The sequence below is a fragment of the Desarmillaria tabescens genome (assembly GCF_030435595.1).
Source record: "Desarmillaria tabescens strain CCBAS 213 chromosome Unknown EV420scaffold_63, whole genome shotgun sequence".
NCBI classification, from domain to species: Eukaryota; Fungi; Basidiomycota; class Agaricomycetes; order Agaricales; family Physalacriaceae; genus Desarmillaria; species Desarmillaria tabescens.
The window spans coordinates 222,543-241,505 of record NW_026848362.1 but is presented as its reverse complement, the minus strand read 5'-3'; the positions used below and the strand labels follow the sequence as shown (position 1 = coordinate 241,505).

Genomic DNA, 18,963 nt, shown 5'->3' with positions numbered 1-18,963 from the left:
TGTTTAACTCTCTATTAAACTCATGCATATTCTCCTCTCTATTACATGGTACATTATATCCATTAAATTTTTAAACAATCTTGTTTGACCTCAAACCTACAGGTATATACACAGGTGTCCTTGCTGTAACTTTGTGGAGTATTTGTAGATCAGTTATATTTAACTAAGCTAGTATTTAAACTGACTGGTATATACAGATGTTGCCAAGTCTTGACAAACACAAATAGGCTTGGTTATTATTACTATAGTCTTTTATATCACAACTTCCATCAATGCTGCTTTTCAATGGTTATATCTACACTTGGTCTTTATTAACCATGGTCAAAATCTATGGACCAAATATTTTTATAGTAACAATGCCAACAATACAATAATAACAATTAGTGCAGGTATTACTGCTACTATCAGTACTATCTTTGCAGATTCTACTATGGTATATTATATGCTTTTATTAAAAAATTTAAATTTAAATTAATTTTTCAAACTACAGATTTGGCATTGTTGGCAAGTCTGGGGACGATGCTGGCTAATTGTTCTCATTCCCATTCTTTGTTTACTTGCTGGTATTGGTGTGATCATTTGACATCTTTTGCAGTTTATTTTTGATCTAAATTTGATGTCTCTAGTTTGCAATATCTTAGCCTTGCATTAAGAATATCTGATTGGTGCTCCAATGGAGCCAATTCTCCCTGTGCTTTATATCTCCTTCTCACTGGCCACAACATTATTTTGCACTTTATTAATCATATATCGTATTTGGAGAGTTGCACGGATGAGCGATGCTGGTCTCAGAGTTTATGGTCATGTGATTGAAGTCTTTGTTGAATCTTCAGCTCTTTTATCTGGATCTCTGATATTATATGTTGCTTTTGATGTTTCTCAGAGTTGGGCATATTTTTATTTTGATGCTCTTGCTGCAATTTCTAGAGTGCATACATATTCTTTTTTTTAATTTTTGTATCTAATAAAAAAGATATATAGAGTATTGCTCCAACACTTCTTATTGGATGTGTTGCAGCTGGACATGCTCGTCCTGATGACTCTTGGCAAGGCAGTATAATATCATCACTCAACTTTGGGCCTAGTCACTCTCAGACAAGCTCACAAGAAGATTCTACAATCAGCATTAATCCTAATGATGATCTTGAAGCACAACACTCAGAAAGAGATGGAATATATGAGTATCCTCTAGGAGGTTCAAATCAGGAGAATATCAGGCAGAGGATCATACACAGTGATAACTTAGAGACTCTGCCAGAGGAAGTAAATAGTGATTTTAACATGATCAATGTTGTCTCAAGACATTGATGTTTTATTGACTTTATAGATTTATTCTCTAGAAACTTGTATTTATCTAGCTGACAGTGTTCTTTAATTATTTAAATGTTAGCAAGCTGCTGCCACATATATTTAATCTCAGTTAACACTACTTAAACAACTTTATACTGAGGCTTTTATATATTTTTGGTATCAGATGTGGAAGAGAATTTGATCTATCATTAATAGAAATTTAGCTAGTATTTATATCTAGATGATATAATCCATGCATCAATTAAAAGTCTAGAGGCAGAAAGCTTGAAAGTATAAGTTAGCAATTATACTAATAGATTGTTAATGGGTTTGGGGGTCTGCCTTTAAGTGTGCCTTGTTGAAAGCCCTTAGAAGCTAAGCAAGCTGTAATGTGCATGCCAATCAAACTTCAACTCCAATTCTAACTTCAACAAACTGCATCTTAAAATTCAATGGATTCTAATTCTATTACAGTTTTTCCCTTATCTTATTGTTAGTGTCTGCTTTCATCCTATCTCTATCTCACTGCCAGAATCCTTTATAATATTCATTACTCTCCATTATGTCTCTGATAGGTTAGCTCTGGCATTGCACTGGCACCTTATTGTTCTCTTTATTTTACACATGGATATCATCTTCTGGACTCATTGTAGAATACTATTATTAGCATAGCCTAACATGTATTTGAGCAGCCTCAGCTGTGGCCTTGAGGTTGTATACTCCCAACTCTTACTCTTATAGCTCTGACTTTGAGACCATCTAAGTTCTGCACTAGCTATGCATTACAGCACCTGCACTGATTCACCAAATGCAAGTGACAGTCTTGTGTTTGACTTTGTTGAGTTGGTGCACAACATTTAGCCAAGGCTCATGTTCAGGTGCTCTCATCATTGTTGCAAAATGGTGACTGCACATTTATAAACTTTGCCAACCAAACCATTATCATCTTCCCCTGCCTTTTAGGCTCACTCATTCTTCTGGCCTTTGTTTTCCTCTATGGCCACACCCACAACAGACAATGCTAACAAGTACTGACCCCCACATGTGGGCAAGTATACAGGCTTGACAGTGATATGCCTGGTATCAGGCTACCCATAGATTTTGCGATTTTACATCAATTTATACAGTCTACAAGTGGTACAGAGAGCTACAGTGGAAGCTTCGCACTGGTAGCTAAATACTACATAAAGAAAGAGAGTATGGCAGTACAGAACAGACTTAGAAATGACATCTCGACAAGTCACTTCTATCAGCCATCAACATGCCAAGCTAAGCCCTACCTAAACAAGACTATTACGGTCAAATCTCAGGGACTTGCCTGTATGAAGTATCAAACCCAAGAGGCTGGAAACAGAATAAACTAGATGCCTTATCACCTCAATGAGTGGAAATAACCTGTCCAGAAGAATTGCTAAGTCAAGAACAGATCAGCTTTTGAGATGAACTCAGTCTATAAAAAGAAGAACCTTGGAAGAATGAATAGCCATGTTGGGTACCGAGATGACCGGCCTTGATCATGCAGTGATCAACAGGATATAATCTTGGACCTGCAGTCAATTGCAATCAGTGGTTACATCCTCAAGATCCTGCACAAACCACAGTATTCAATACATACAGTGCATGGCAAGCCTTGCAGATGGTAGAAGGAGCTCCCATGGACCAGTAGAGCACTCCTTGGTGTATTACGATTTCGCACCCTATCTTATCTTATCGACCTCATCGTAATCATGCTATGCCAATCCTCCGACTTGGATCGCACCACACCATGCCAGTATCGTGTGTTCACCGCACCGCTACAGACTCTTGTACTATACTTAGAACGACTCAAACTGTATTTAAGTAGCTCGACTGCAGGTCTTAAACCTCAGTCTCAAACTAAAGTTTATTCACCTGATAACTTAGTCAGAACTCACTCTCGACTCGCTAAGTGATAGCTCCCTGCACGCAAACCTGTGAGCAACATATAGCGCCTGACCGAAGTGCGAGTCACGCTTAGTTGTTTGATCTTGTTTGTGTAATCGGTCGCTAACAATTAGTTCGAGACTTTCTTACTCTTCAACAACAACCACGTTGTCGAACAGTAACGAATGAACCCTATCGAACAAACCATCTCCGACTTCATTGGATTGCAAGGCCTGTGCACCTTAGTCTACCTAGCATTCCTATATGGATACGAGTACCGACGAAACCAGGAGCCAGTCTCCGAAGAAACTATCCCCGTCAAAACCTCCAACGAGGAGGCTAGACGACCGGACACACCCCCACCCGACTACGTCGACGACAGACCAGCCGGAGACGTCACATTCATCCACTTCATCTTTATCTCTGACAACTCTGACTCCGACTCCGACATGGAAGGATGGCCCACACAAAGAGGCCCAGTCGTTGAAGAAGAAGAAGAGCAAGGACTCTATGAACAAGGGGTGGAGCAGCGTGTTCTCTCTCCCATTACCAAAGAGGAAAGCGAAAGGGAAAGCTCGGGAAGCGACCCCTGGAACGCCCCCTCCCCCACCTCCACAGAAAACTCTGCCGCCAACCCTGGGTATGATTCAGACGGGCAGCGCCTCTATCAGCGAGGGCTTAGATACCGTCTGGGAGAAGGAGGAACGATTGAAGATGGAACTGGAAGCAGTTCAGATGAGGAGGGCAGCACTACAGAAGAGGACGGTAGCCACCATGAGCTCCCAGGACCGCAGAACGACTGGTCCCCTCCAAGGCTGGACTCCAGAGGAGAAACATGGGGTTACTACTATGCCCGCAACAACTCAAGCAACGATGAAGGAGCCTATCTCGACCTCGTCACGCGCCCAAACACCCCAATCATCATCAACGATAGGGCCGGGGAAGCCACTACCGAGCTCGACCAATGCGAGCCCACTTACGACGCCGACGCCAGCTGCGATATATGCAGACAGGCACAGGACTACGCCGACGCCTGGCTCATGTACGAAGGAATCGAACCCCCTTCCTCTGTCACCCCCTACACAATCTATCCCCTTGCCGCAGAACACCCTCTCGCAGCCCCCGTCCCCTTCATTGCACCCTGGGTATGGGATAGACCCCGAAGACCAGACTTCGACCAAGTCATTCTCAGGGTCAACGAGTGGGCCCGAATCGTTAGAAACTGGAACCGTGTCGTCACAGGAAGCACGGAGCCTTTTGAGCGAGTCCGACCAATCGGACTTAGAAGAAGGAGAAATTTACGAGAACCCTGGAACCGGGCCGCTTTCGATTTGGAGCGGCAACACCGGGCGGGAGAATATGGAGACGAGGATGTCATTCCAGAATTCGTGGAAGGATCTAGCTCGGGAGCCTACTGAGGCCGAGCTTGAAAATATGACATACTTGGAAATGCTTCACTGGACTGAAAAGAAACTCCCACGAGAACTCTCGTGGAACGGTTCCCCCCAAGGAAGACACTTCCAAAAGAACAAAAACACTCCCGTCGGGAGCCAGGTACTATATCGGGAAACAATCTTCCACACGAACATTCTCTGGAACCAGGTACACCCGGATGACTACACCGAACCTGGAGAACGGTATGAGGTACCAGAACCGTCAGAAACAGACAGCGGAGAAACGGTGGACTTGAGCCACCTGAGTATTCTCAGAAGGACCGGATATGTGGACCCAAGCCGGCTGTTCACCGCAGCAGGGACCCCACCCACGCAAGGAGCAGCAGCGGTGCCTCTCCCCGCAGCACCCACGGGACCATTATCCCCGCATCATAATCCAGCCCTGAGATCGCTCCCCCGGCCGGCGGCAATTCCTATACCCGCCGACCCAGTACAACCACCGACAACACCTCCCCCGTTCCTAGTGGGAACGGCGAACACAAATCCGTGGGCACAAGCGAAACCCCAACTGGCCAAGCCCCCTGAAAAGTTCAAAGGGGCCTCGAACGATGTGGACAGATTCTTCAACCAATGCGAGGATTACTTTGCAGTATTCCCACAACAATTCACTATGAACGCGCATGGACAAAGCCCGAGCAGGGTCGTGTTCTGCACGTTTCGATTTGAGGACAAAGCCCTACACTGGTGGAATCACGCCAGAGATGACTACTACGACCCCGTCTGTGATCATTTGCGATACCCAGCATATCACGTATTCAAACAAATCGTAGAAGACCAGTTCAGGACCGACGTGGAGGTAGAACTCAAATTACAGGAGTTCAAACGCCTTTGCCAAAACACATACAAATCCGCTAAGGAATTCTTCCGTGACTTCGAAAGGCTGGCAAAGGAAGCCGGAAAACGCCACAACAAGGAATACATGATCGAAATCCTCAAACTGGCTATCCGGAAAAACGTGAAAACTGCCATACATGCAACAGGCACCGCGTTACCCCACACCTACGCTGAATGGAAGTTCCGAGTGGAACAAATGGACTACAACTACCGAGTCGGACTTGCGGAAGACACTGGACGAAGTCAAGGAAATCAGATGCAGCAGGCAAAAGGAAAAGCCGGGAACGCTGGAAACTCTCAGGGAGATAAGAAGACGGGCACGGGAACTACATACAGCGGCCAGGGACAGCCCATGGAGATAGATCGTCTCCGCAAAAAAGGGCGATGCTTCCGCTGCGGACACAAAGGGCACCGCAAACAGGACAAGAAGTGCCCAAAAGACGAGAGCACCTGGCTCGTCAAACACCAGCCCAAGTTCTCCCGTGCGGAGGTCCGCGCCATGTACCAGCAAGTTTTAAAGGATGAAGAAGCGGAGGCCTCGACGTCAAAGATTGAGGAGGTAAAAGATGAGCCGGCGGCATAAGCGACAAACGCGTGTCGGCTAAGGACTTAATTTCATTTGGTGGTGCGTCTTCGAATTCCGCCGGTCGGACTAATATACTGCATGTAGTACCTCGAGGCAATGATGAATTTTTCACGCAAGCACAAATTGAAATTAACAAGTCGCATAAGAAGAACGGTGTACAGGGGATTACCACCGTGCACGAAGAAGAACCCCACTCAAGATCCTTGGCCACCAGTGCGAAAGCACAAACCGCGCATGCGGTGCAAGGCAGCGGGACAATCGGGATCAACCTCACTCCGTCGAGGGCAGATGACGGCACGGGGAACAGAGGAAGAGCGGCCGAGCCTGAAGCGAGCAGTGAAGAACCCCACTCGAGGGCGGAATGTACGCGCCAGCCACGAGTGACCGACTGCCCTCATCGTGGAACAGAGCCGCAAGAGGGAACGCGAATCCCCAACAACAAAACTGCTGCCCTGCAAAGAACAGTCCAGACGAACGGGGACACCACCCATTCTAAACCAGTCATAACGGTGCATCTCCCTCCATCATCGCTAACACATAATGGCACCGGGGGCTCGTGTTCCCCGGTGGGCGGGTCGGTGGGACCATTATGTGCTTCTCCTACGTCCAATAAAAATACTGTTTCTCTCGAAGAAGTGCCCGATGAGGAAGACGATTACAGCTACCAACAAAGCCTCAAGAAGGGGGAAGACCCGGTGAAACAAGCTGCGGAGTACCCCGAAGACTACAAAGTAACGGAGCTAGAAGAGGAATATTACAACGACAAGTGGGACAAAGGGTGGCTGAAACCGCATAGCGCCGAGTGGGTACGAAGAAAGATGCGGCAGGAAAAAACCATGGATGGAAGACTTGCAACCCTCCGTATGTGGGTACACCCCCGACGCCTGATAGAGGTAGATGAGGACCTAGTACTTGACCTCATCGGATCTCCCCAAGAAACGTACAGACAACGGGAACAGTGCCTACAAAACATGCAAGATCTACGAGTTCCCCCCCAGTACATACGTGGAGGGAGGGGAAGGAGCGTAAATATCAGAGTGCAGCTGGAAACTCTGGATACAAGCCGAGAATACGCCACCAATGCCCTTGTTGACAGTGGATGCACCGGGAGTTGCATAAACAAATCCTTCGTACGAGAGCACCAACTCAACACGGTAAAGCTAGCCAAAGCCCAAGCCATCTACAACGCGGACGGCAGTCGCAACAAAGGAGGAGATATAACCGAGGTAGTAGAACTCTGAATGACCATTGGAGATCATCACGAAAAATTGGACTTAGCCGTCGTCGACCTAGGAAACGTAAACATGTTCCTAGGACATGACTGGCTCAAACGGTGATGAGCCTCAAGGCTCTGTACACTCAGAATTCGCGGATTTTAGCATTATAATAAATGCCTTGTCCACTTAGCGGACTTTCACTAAGTCAACGATTGCAATCACGGCAATACCCACTCTTACCGCCAACTATCCTTCCCAGCTCGTATTCCGTATCAATCTGCGCCACTTCATTAATGCCGCCAGGCACCTGATTGCAGATCTCACGGATTTAGGACCATCATTGATCGCCCAGCACAGCCATCAATGACATCAGCATCAAGCATCATTTAGAAGAATGCCACAGTCAAAGTACCAACTCCATGGCAAAAGACCTAATACCGTGACCTTTCCACTCACTTTACTAAGGCTGTTACAACGCCAAGATAATGCCGCATGCATCTACTTCAGTGTACTACCTTCAGTGTACTTTGCCGCAGCAACACAGCAGCCCAAGAGTCCGTATGTCGGGGGAATTCTTTCTGATCACTAAGTCTATACGCGGTAAAACCGTGTGGGTGCTGTTACTTTAGAACTCTGGGAGCACGCATTTTGTATCATTTCTTACCAATCGATGTACTAAGGACTTACTAAGGACTCGTTTCAAGTATTCTAATTTTATTCCGGACTTGTAGTATAAAAACTAGTGTAGTAGTAGTTGCTAGACACAAGTTACTGGACACTAGCCATCATCCACGTTATCGACCACCGTTATCGCTTGTACTCGCTAGGAGATAGACAATAACAACATAGTCACTCCAAGTTATACTCTCTGTCACGGCTTTTCTTCTAACGGTATTGGTGTACGCTCATATTGCGCCAATACACGGAATTTGGTGTCCACAACTCGCTTTTATCTTTTAAATCCACCAGCATCGTTTCACTTTCACCAGCCAGGATCGTTTTCATCAGTTTTCACCTTCTACGTCGCCATTGTTTTTACCCAGTTCAGTTCAGGATCATTACGTCCCCATGTGGACTCAGATTAGGATCGTTATTGCCGCCAGCAGCATCTGTCACGGAATTTCGGTCAACAGCTTCAGTATAGGATCATCAGTCACGGTATTTGGTATCTTGCCGTCAGTTTCAGTATAGGATAGTCTCCGTGTAGACTCAGGATTAGTATCAGTTTCGTTTTGCCGTTGTTAACCTCAGTATAGTTTCAGTCTCAGTCCAGCCCAGTCCCAGCCATCGTTTTGCCGTCACTAGTTCCCCCTCATATCATCGCCAGTTGTCTTATCTTCGTTTTACCGCCAGTTTCTCGTTTCTCGACTACAGTCTTCGTCTCTTGCCATCACGGTATTTGTTATCTTGCCAACGGTATTGCTCTTTGACGGCATTTTCTCTAATTCCGTCAACATCGCCCACGGCTTTTACTAGTTAAATTGCCGTCACTTCGTTCACGGTTTGCCGGTATTCCCAGTTATACCGGATTCCGTTCCTTCTCGTCTATCAAGACCCTTCCCGGCTTACAGCCAACGTTTTCTAGTACTTGATCGTTAAGGGTACTACTTCGCTGACTGAAAAGTTGCAGTGTATACTTGCGTTCTTGAGGAATTCATCGCACGGAGGTGCACCAAAACACTCACACAACAACAAAGCCTTTATTGCCGCTACACGCCATTTGCCGTGAACTCCTCTAGAGTTTTGGTTTTTGCCGTTGCCACGGAAGTTTAGGCTCATCAATGGCATAATCCAATTATTGACTGGAAAACCGGGGCCGTCTCCCTCGTACGATGCGCATGCCGAAAAATTCCTTTCTTGTTACCAGACGAGGACCCAGAACAGGACTGGGGGACAGAAGTGGAAGAAGGAGACACTATCCTCATCGTAGACTTCGAGGAAGCGTTTCACGTCCGAGCCATGGGGAGCAAAGCCAATGAGCTAGCCGCCAAACCAAACCAAACCAAGAGCGCAAAATCATTCGAGGAAATAGTACCTGAGGAGTACAGAGATTTTCAGGATGTATTTGCAAAGGAAAACTTTGATGAGTTACCACCCCGCAAACCATGGGATCACGCCATCAAACTTATTCCAAACGCAAATGCCAGCCTAGACTGCAAAGTCTATCCCCTTAATCCCGCCGAACAAGAAGAACTAGACAAATTCCTCGACGAAAACCTGGAATCGGGAAGGATTAGACCTTCCAAATCCCCCATGGCATCTCCCTTCTTCTTCGTCAAAAAGAAGGATGGAAAACTCCGACCAGTACAGGATTATAGGAAGCTTAACGAAATGACCATCAAAAACCAATATCCACTTCCACTCATCGGAGAACTGATGGATCAGCTCAAGGACGCTAAATACTTCACCAAGCTGGACGTGAGATGGGGATATAATAACGTACGCATTAAAACCGGAGATGAATGGAAGGCAGCATTCCGAACGAACAGAGGACTATTCGAACCCATGGTGATGTTCTTCGGGCTCACCAATTCCCCCGCCACTTTCCAATGGATGATGAACGACTTGTTTAAGGAACAGATCGCTCGTGGAGATGTCACCGTGTACCTGGACGACATCTTGATCTGTACCAAAGACAAGGAAAGACATCAAGCGGTGGTACGGGAAGTCTTAGAAATCCTTCGCGCCAATAACCTATTCCTAAAAGCGGAAAAATGCGAATTTGAGGTATTAGAGACCGAATACCTCGGAGTAATCATCAGTCAAGGATCAATACGCATGGACCCGGTAAAAGTGAAAGGAATTACGGAGTGGCCTCGACCAACCAAGAAACGAGAACTACAATCGTTCCTTGGGTTCACCAACTTCTATCGAAGGTTCATCCGGGACTACAGCAAGCACGTGAGACCCCTAACCCAACTCACCAGAAAAACCGAATGGACATGGGGGGTGGCCCAAGAAAGCACGTTTGGAGAAATCAAAAGGAAGCTAGCGGAAGAAGTGGTACTAGCGATACCAACCCGAACGGGGAAATATCGTGTAGAAGCAGATGCAAGTGAAGGAGCCATAGGGGCAGTCCTATCTCAGGAACAAGAAGGAAAATGGAGACCGGTGGTGTTCCTGTCCAAGGCCCTAACCGTCACGGAACGCAACTATGAGATATATGACAAGGAGCTCCTAGCCATCATGCTAGCCCTGGAGGACTGGAGACATTATCTCATGGGAGCACACCAGGACTTCGAAATCTGGACAGATCACCAGAACCTCCAGTACTTCTGCAAACCTCAAAAGCTCAACCGTCGGCAAGCACGATGGGTAACAGAGCTAGCGGAATACAACTTTACCCTTCACCACAAACCAGGAACCACCAACAAAAAAGCGGACCTGTTGTCCCGAAGAGCAGACCATAACCAAGGAAGCGAAGATAACAAGGAGGTGACAATACTCAAACCGGAAATGTTCCATGCCCTCGTCATGCCAGGAGAAGAGGAGATCCACAAGAGGATAAAGGCAGCCATTCGAGATGTCACCTGTTGGGATAAAGGTATCAAAGAATCCCTTCATCATCCACGGGGAATCGTGCAAAAAGAAGGGCTTATGTATTACGACGGGCGGCTATACGTACCAAAAGATGCAAACCTGCGGGGCGAACTCATCGCCATTCATCATGATCACATATCCGCCGGCCATCCAGGAATCGAAAAAACCAAAGAACTCGTACAACGAGAATACTGGTGGCCGAAACTCAAAAATGACGTAGAACGATACGTTAAAGGCTGTGAAGCCTGTCAACGCACCAAGACCAACACTCAAAAACGAAGGGCACCGTTGCACCCACACGCCGTACCATCCCGACCATGGGAACACATTACCGTGGATATGATCGGCGAGTTACCAGACTCCAATGGCTACAATGCCATTCTCATGATCGTAGATCGATTCTCCAAAGAAGTAATCCCGGTCCCTTGCTCCACCGAACTCACGTCCGCAGGGTGGGCAAGAATACTTCGTGACCATGTCTGGGCGAAACATGGCATGCCGCAAAAGGTTATCTCGGATCGAGGACCGCAATTCGTATCCAAATTCATGAAGGAGTTATACAAGATGCTACACATCCAAGGAAACCCTTCCACCACATACCATCCACAAACTGATGGACAGACCGAGAGAGCGAACCAAGAGATCGAGAAATATCTCCGAATCTTCATAAACCACAGACAGAACGACTGGAGTGATTGGTTACCCCTCGCAGCATTCCAACACAATAATCGCAAGCACTCCGCCACTGGATACTCTCCGTTCGAGATAAACCACAGCCAAAAACCCCATCTCGCACCACTCACAGTCAGAGAAGGGACCAACCCGGCAGCCAGAGACTTCGTCACTGAAATACAAAAAATACACGAACAGATGGCGGCAGCCTTGGAGAAAGCAGCGGAAACAATGAAACACCAATACGACAAGCATCAGAAACCCGCGGTGGAGTACCAACCGGGCGACAAGGTCTGGCTAGACTCAACCAACCTCCACCTTCCCCGCCCAATGAAGAAACTTGGAGACAAACGCGTAGGACCTTTTGAAGTGCTTTCAAAAAAGGACGCCTCTGCGTATGAACTAAAACTACCCTCGGGCTGGAAAATCCACAATCGGTTCAATGAACGCTTGTTAACCCCGTACCACCCGCCGGAGTTCCCAATCCAAATACAGCCTGCGGCACCACCACCCGATCTAGTGGACGGACAAGAACAATACGAGGTGGAAGAAATAGTAGACCGGAGAGAACGCACGGTGGGACGAGGGCGTAAACGTCACACAAAAACCGAGTACCTGATCAAGTGGAAAGGATATCCCCGAGAAGAAAACTCCTGGGTAGATGAACAAGAGCTAGACAATGTGTGGGAGGCAATCGAGGATTACGAGCAAGTATCCTTCATCACTCTCCCCCCTGCAGACTGGTGGGAGAACGAGGACGAATCTGACTCCTGGTCAGAAACGGAGTCAGTAACTGAATCCGAAGTCGACCACCCTCTAGTGCAGGCCATACAGGAATATCTCATCAAACCGAACCCAGATTCTCTAATTGGCACATACCTACCAAGACCAAACTACGTTGCAGTCGGGACGACTGCCTTAACAGGGGGGTAATATTACGATTTCGTGCCCTATCTTATCTTATCGACCTCATCATAATCATGCTATGCCAATCCTCTGACTTGGATCGCACCACACCATGCCAGTATCGTGTGTTCACCGCACCACTACAGACTCTTGTACTATACTTAGAACGACTCAAACTGTATTTAAGTAGCTCGACTGCAGGTCTTAAACCTCAGTCTCGAACTAAAGTTTATTCACCCGATAACTTAGTCAGAACTCACTCTCGACTCGCTAAGCGATAGCTCTCTGCACGCAAACCTGCGAGCAACATATAGCGCCTGACCGAAGTGTGAGTCACGCTTAGTTGTTTGATCTTGTTTGTGTAATCGGTCGCTAACATGGTGACAGAATAACCTGGTGCAGTCACGTTGAACTGAATAGAAACTATGGAATAGCGTGATCCTTGTAGAATAGTGACTCACCATTGATGAGCCTCTAGGCTCTGTGCGCTCTGAAATCATGGGAACCAACTACAATTTATCACCTTTGTCCCTATAGCGGACTTTCCCTAATTCAATGATGGCAAGCAAGATGCAATTTAAACCAAGTCAATTGGTGTTCAGCATGCGAAGTTAGTGATTCACGTATGATGTCATCAGCATCAGCCCTATCGATCCTTCCCTTCTCCCTGCAGACTTTGTGCCTCACAGTCTAGAACTAGCACTGCCACTACATGTGAAACATCCCTGTGGTCACGAATTATCCATGCACAGCCTTGCAAAACATGTCGCATAGCTAAAACTACGGCAAGTCAGCTGCAGCCATAGAAAATTATTCATTGAAGTATTGGAGATCTGGTTAGTGAGAACTCTTAGTCACATTAGTATAACCTTAGGCACAGTAACTGTGCATACTTACCAACCTTTGCTAAGTAAGTACTTGAATAATCTATGCTATAGTAATATTAGTGCTAGAGTAAGGTAGCTTAGTTAGCCAGGGTAATGAGTATTTAAGCTCGCAAGTTGGTAGCCTGAGACAGAGAGAATAAGGGAGACCCCAGATTATTCTCTACACTTACCTTTGATCTCTAACACCTACACCATACAACATACACTCTTGAAGTAGTGCAATAAAGACATTTTTGCTGCTAGAACTTCATCTTAAACCTTTATTTCTCTAAGCAATGGTGAACCTTAATGGTTACTTATGCTTACAACCCATCTCTCTCTTCTACGCAAAGTAATTAGGAGTCCTGCCACTAGGAAACTCTTTTATTGCTTTGCTTTGCAAACAAATTCGCTTGCTTCTGCAGCTAGGAGACAGCGTTTTCATCCCTCCCATCAACGCTGATGAGCCTCAAGGCTCTGTATGCTTAGAATTCATGGATTTTAGCATTAGAATAAATGCCTTGTCCACTTAGCAGACTTTCACTAAGTCAACAATTGCAATCACAGCAATACCCACTCTTACCGCCAACTATCCTTCCCAGCTCGTTGAAGAGGCTCTGTGCACGCCAAGCTCGAAATGCGATAGCGTAGACACACTAAACACACCCACTCTCACACTCACACACACACAGAATCTCAGTAGTTCGGGGGAGATGTGTGATGCAAGCACACAATAACAATAGAATTAAAAGATGTCTTGCACTCTTCAAGATATAATAGCGCGCTAGCTCAAAAGAATTCTCTAAGTCCAAATGCTTTTAGGACAGGAGGTGAGCGATATGTATCGCTCGGCCTCGAGGCGAAAGTAATATTTCCCAAGCCCACAAATGTCCCACAAGAACGTACAACCCTCAATTGATGTTGCGCGCAACACACAGGTGGCCACAACCCGTCAAACAAACTACACACGACTTAAAGCCTCGCACTCTAAGCAGAAAACACTTCAGAAACCTTTCGTAGATCCACAGGGTTCAAACCTATGCGATCCAGAGACACAGAAACACAGAAACACATCCACAAGCCACAGAGTTTGTACCTATGCTACTTGGGAATAAACCAAAAACCCTCAAAGAGTATTGACAAGCCAAAGGGTTTGAACCTCTGCCACTTGCAACAACTCAGAATTCACAAACACGTTCTGCAAACACAAATGCACATTCAAGTTATCACAATACAATATTTCTCCGAGTTGAGTGCAATCAATTACTGTCCAGAATCAAGCTAGGCGTCACGCGCAAGCAAGGCATGCCTCGCGACCTCTCAAGCGTCTCAAAATAATTCTAGATTCAATAATATTCTCTCGCTCGAAGCTACAAACACAATTCCTTTGGTTGCACACTAGGCTCTCTGCTACATGTCACAACTGCAGGGGTTTGAAAGCTTGCTACCTACTTCTAATTACCACGCTTTTATCTACAGCTAATTATATAAATAGAAATATCAAAAATAGATACGCTCCACCCCGGAGCCATTTCCTCTCCATGACGTGTCAACCGCATGGTCACTAATTAATATCCTGAGTCAGTCATCCAAGTTAGGGCTCGATAACATGCTGCTCTTTCTTCTTGGCAAGGTCTAGAGTTGCCACACCATGCAGAATATTTCTCCTAATTGGCTCCTTGTTTTTAATTCCTCTGTCGCGCACATCGCTAGTGAGTTGGTATTTATATTTGGTTGCTGCACAACCTTTTCTTAGTTCAATATTTCATTCTGGGTACAGGGTTTCTCTCGTGTTGGCCGAAGCCCTCTCAGGAGGCTCGGACTGGGTGGTCCTCGGTTCTGAATGACGTCTCTCAGTGATTGCCGGATCGGCAGGGTTCGCACGTCATAGATCAATGTTGTGCGAAGCTCCGTAAATATATTATCTTTTCAGTGTATTTTATTTGAGCGAGACGCTGCTGAGGGATGCATAGGGTGTGAGTCAGGGCACTGAGACTCCACACTTAAATGACACCAGTGTGCCGCTCTAAGTCTAAGCCATGCGCTCCACTTGGATTATTTTATTATATGCTGCTCCTGCCTCAACAGGTGTCGCTCCATGCCAGGTATGCACTCTAATATTACTTAGTGGATTGACACATGTTTGGATTCACAGGATTCGCAAAATTACACGTATGAACGCGTTGCATGCGTGTCATCGTATTCCATATCAATATGCGCCACTTCATTAATGCTGCCAGGCACCTGATTGCAGATCTCACGGATTTAGGACCATCATTGATCGCCCAGCACAGCCATCAATGACATCAGCATCAAGCATCATTTAGAAGAATGCCACAGTCAAAGTACCAACTCCACGGCAAAAGACCTAATGCCGTGACCTTTCCACCCACTTTACTAAGGCTGTTACAATGCCAAGATAATGCCGCATGCATCTACTTCAGTACACTCACTTCAATGTACTTTGCCGCAGCAATACAGCAGCCCAAATGTCCGTATGTCGGTGGAATTCTTTCTGATCACTAAGTCTATACGCGGTAAAACCATGTGGGTGCTGTTACTTTAGAACTCTGAGGGCATGTGTTTTGTATCATTTCTTACCAATCGATGTACTAAGGACTTATTAAGGACTCGTTTCAAGTATTCTAATTTTATTCCGGTGAAGAGGCTCTGTGCGTGCCAAGCTAGAAATGCACTAGCGTATATAACACTAACACACCCACACTCACACTGACACACACACAAATCCTCAGTAGTTTGGGGGTGATGTGCGATACAAGCACACAATAGCAGTAGTATTGAAAGAATCCTTGCACGTTACAATATAATATAGCGCACTTAGCAATATAATAATCTTCTAAGTCCAAATACTTTTGGAACAGGAGGTGAGTGACAGAATCGCTCGGCCTCAAGGCAAAAGTATTATTTTGCAAGCCCCCAAATGTTCTACAAGAATGTATAACCCTCAAAATACATCGCGCGCAACACACAAGTGTCCACAATGTTTCACAATACACTTAACATGACTTAAAGCCTTGCGCTCCAAGCAGAAAACACTTCAAAACCCGTTCGTAGATCCACAGGGTTCTAACCTATGTGATCCAGAGATACACAAACACAGAAAACACCTCCACAAGCCACAGGGTTTGAACCTATGCCACTTGGGAATAAACCAAAAAAACCTCAGAGATTACTGACAAGCCAAAGGGTTTGAACCTCTGCCACTTGCAATAACTCGGAATTCACAAACAAGTTCCAAAAACACAAATGCACATTCAAGTTATCACAATACAATATTCTCTAAGTAGAGCGCAATCAATTACTGTACTTTACTTGAACAAATCAAGCACGCTCGAGCAAGGCGTACCTCGCAAGCCCTCAAAGTGTTCAAAATAATTCTCAGTTCAATAATATTCTCTCGCTCGAAGCTTCAAATAAAATCCTTTCGTCGTACACTAAGCGTGCTGCTTCGTAGTACAACTGTAGGGGTCTGAAAACTTGCTAACTACCTGTAACTACCGCTCTTATATTTACCGTTAACTATATGAAATGTAAATACTGAAAATAGACAACGCTCCACCTCAGACTCCCTTCTCTTGCGTGCCGCATCAGCCGTAGTGATAGTAATCATTATTTTACTCAGCACTCCGTGTCGGCGCGCGTGCTACTGCTGTTTTCTCCACTTGGCAAGGCCTAGCCTTGTCGTGCCATGTGACATGTGTCTTCTTATTGGCTCCACGGATTTAATTACAGTGCCACGCAACTTATCTAGTGAGCGAGTTTTATTTTATTGGTTGCTGCGCAACCATTTCTAGTTTAATATTTCATATGGGCAGCGGGTTTTATTTCTCTCTGGCCGAGAACTCCTTAGAGTATTCGGACTTGTTGATTCTTCATTCAGGATGACGTTTCTTGGTGATTGCCAGATCGGCAGGGTTCGTGCGTCATAGATCAATGTAGCACGAAGCACCTTCAATATATTATCTTCAGTGAATTTAATTGAGTGATACACTGCAGAGGAGGGCACAGTGTGTGTGTATAAGCACTGAGACTGCACACTTAAATGACACAAGTGTGCCGTTCTAAGTCTAAGCCATGCGCTCTACTCATATTATTTTTATTATAGTGCTTTCTGCCTCAGTGTGTAGCGCTCTATGCCTTACATGCACTCTAATATTATTCACGGGGCACACACACGCTTGCATTCCTAGAATTCACAAAATTACATGTGTGAACGCGTTGCACGCATGTCACCAGACTTGTAGTATAAAAGCTAGTGTAGTAGTAGTTGCTAGACAGAAGTTACTGGACACTAGCCATAATCCACATTATCGACCACCGTTATTGCTTGTACTCGCTAGGAGATAGACAATAACAACATAGTCACTCCAAGTTATACTCTCTGTCACGGCTTTTCTTCTAACGGTATTGGTGGATGCTCATATTGCGCCAATACACAGAATTTGGTGTCCACAACTTGCTTTCATCTTTTAATCTGCCAGCATCATTTCACTTTCACCAGCCAGGATCATTTTCATCAGTTTTCACCTTCTACATCACCATTGTTTTACCCAGCTCAGTTCAGGATCGTTACGTCCCAGTGTGGACTCAGATTAGGATCGTTATTGTGTCAACAACCAACTAAAATCGACTTAGATTGACTAAGGATTGCCACTCGCACTTCAGTGGACGATAGACTCAGAAGTCAAAGGAGATTAAAGAGAGTCGATTGAGGACTTAGATAGTCATGAAATGCGGAGCTTTGAGTTGGGTAGATTAAACCTTAGCCGAAGCTGGGGTTTAAGCCAGCGAGGCTACTACTTAAATACACTGGGATAGACTAATAATAGTACTGTGGGAGATCATCTGTGATGATCGCATATGAGTAATCAGGCTGAGTAAAATGAAGAAAAATGAATAAACTGTAACATTACCCCCTCCTCAAGACTCATTCATCCCGAATGAGCCTGAGTCCTCCGCCGAGTTTAGTGATTCCGTGTAGTAGGAGATAAATTCCTCCTCCTCCCAATTTTGCTCACTATCCTCCTCCCAATTTTTGTGGATTCGTTGTAAATTTTCTAGGTTAACTTCTGACTCGCTTTCGACATCATCGGGGTTCTTTGTGATTCGTGAGTCCCCTCTCTTTGCCTTGGCCAACATGTCAAGCCATTTGTCTAACTTGTGGGCCACATATGGTTCTTCGGGGGCGTCAACAGCTGCAATTTCTTCCGAGTGCGTTGGTGCTGAAACTTCGGAAGAGGGATAAGAGTCTTGTTGGGTACTACCATTATATGATAGTCCCTTGTTGGCACGCTCGATCTTTCCTTTTATTCACTGGACTCTTGCCTCATACTCATTGACTAGGGTCTCGGCGTTGGCCATGTTGGAGCGCTTTACCCAGGAATTCTCTTCCATTGGGTACCCCTTCCACTTCACGAGATATTCAGTTATGGTACGGCAGGTTTGGCCTCGTCCAACTACTTTGTCTCATTGTTCCACAATTTCTTCTATTTCGTATTCTTCTTCATCATCAATAAGTTCCAGAGGAGGCCTCTCAGGATGCGGTTGATCAGGAAATTCAGGAGCATGGTACAGAGTTAAAAGGATTTCATTGAATTGATTGTGGATTTTCCATCCTATGGGGAGTTTGAGTTCATAGGCGGAGGCTCCCTTTTTGGCAATGATGGTGAAAGGTC

General features: G+C 45.6%; 1 protein-coding gene across 1 annotated transcript; it reads left to right on the top strand.

The window, feature by feature from the left end:
* Positions 1-697: 697 nt before the first annotated feature.
* On the top strand, positions 698-1,047 carry EV420DRAFT_1224546 (uncharacterized protein; the record flags this gene model as incomplete). The annotated part of the gene is made up of 2 exons (XM_060466499.1): positions 698-928; positions 982-1,047. Coding segments are annotated over 2 exons (297 nt in total), but the record flags the coding sequence as incomplete, so codon positions are not given.
* Between the last annotated feature and the right edge of the window lie 17,916 nt (positions 1,048-18,963).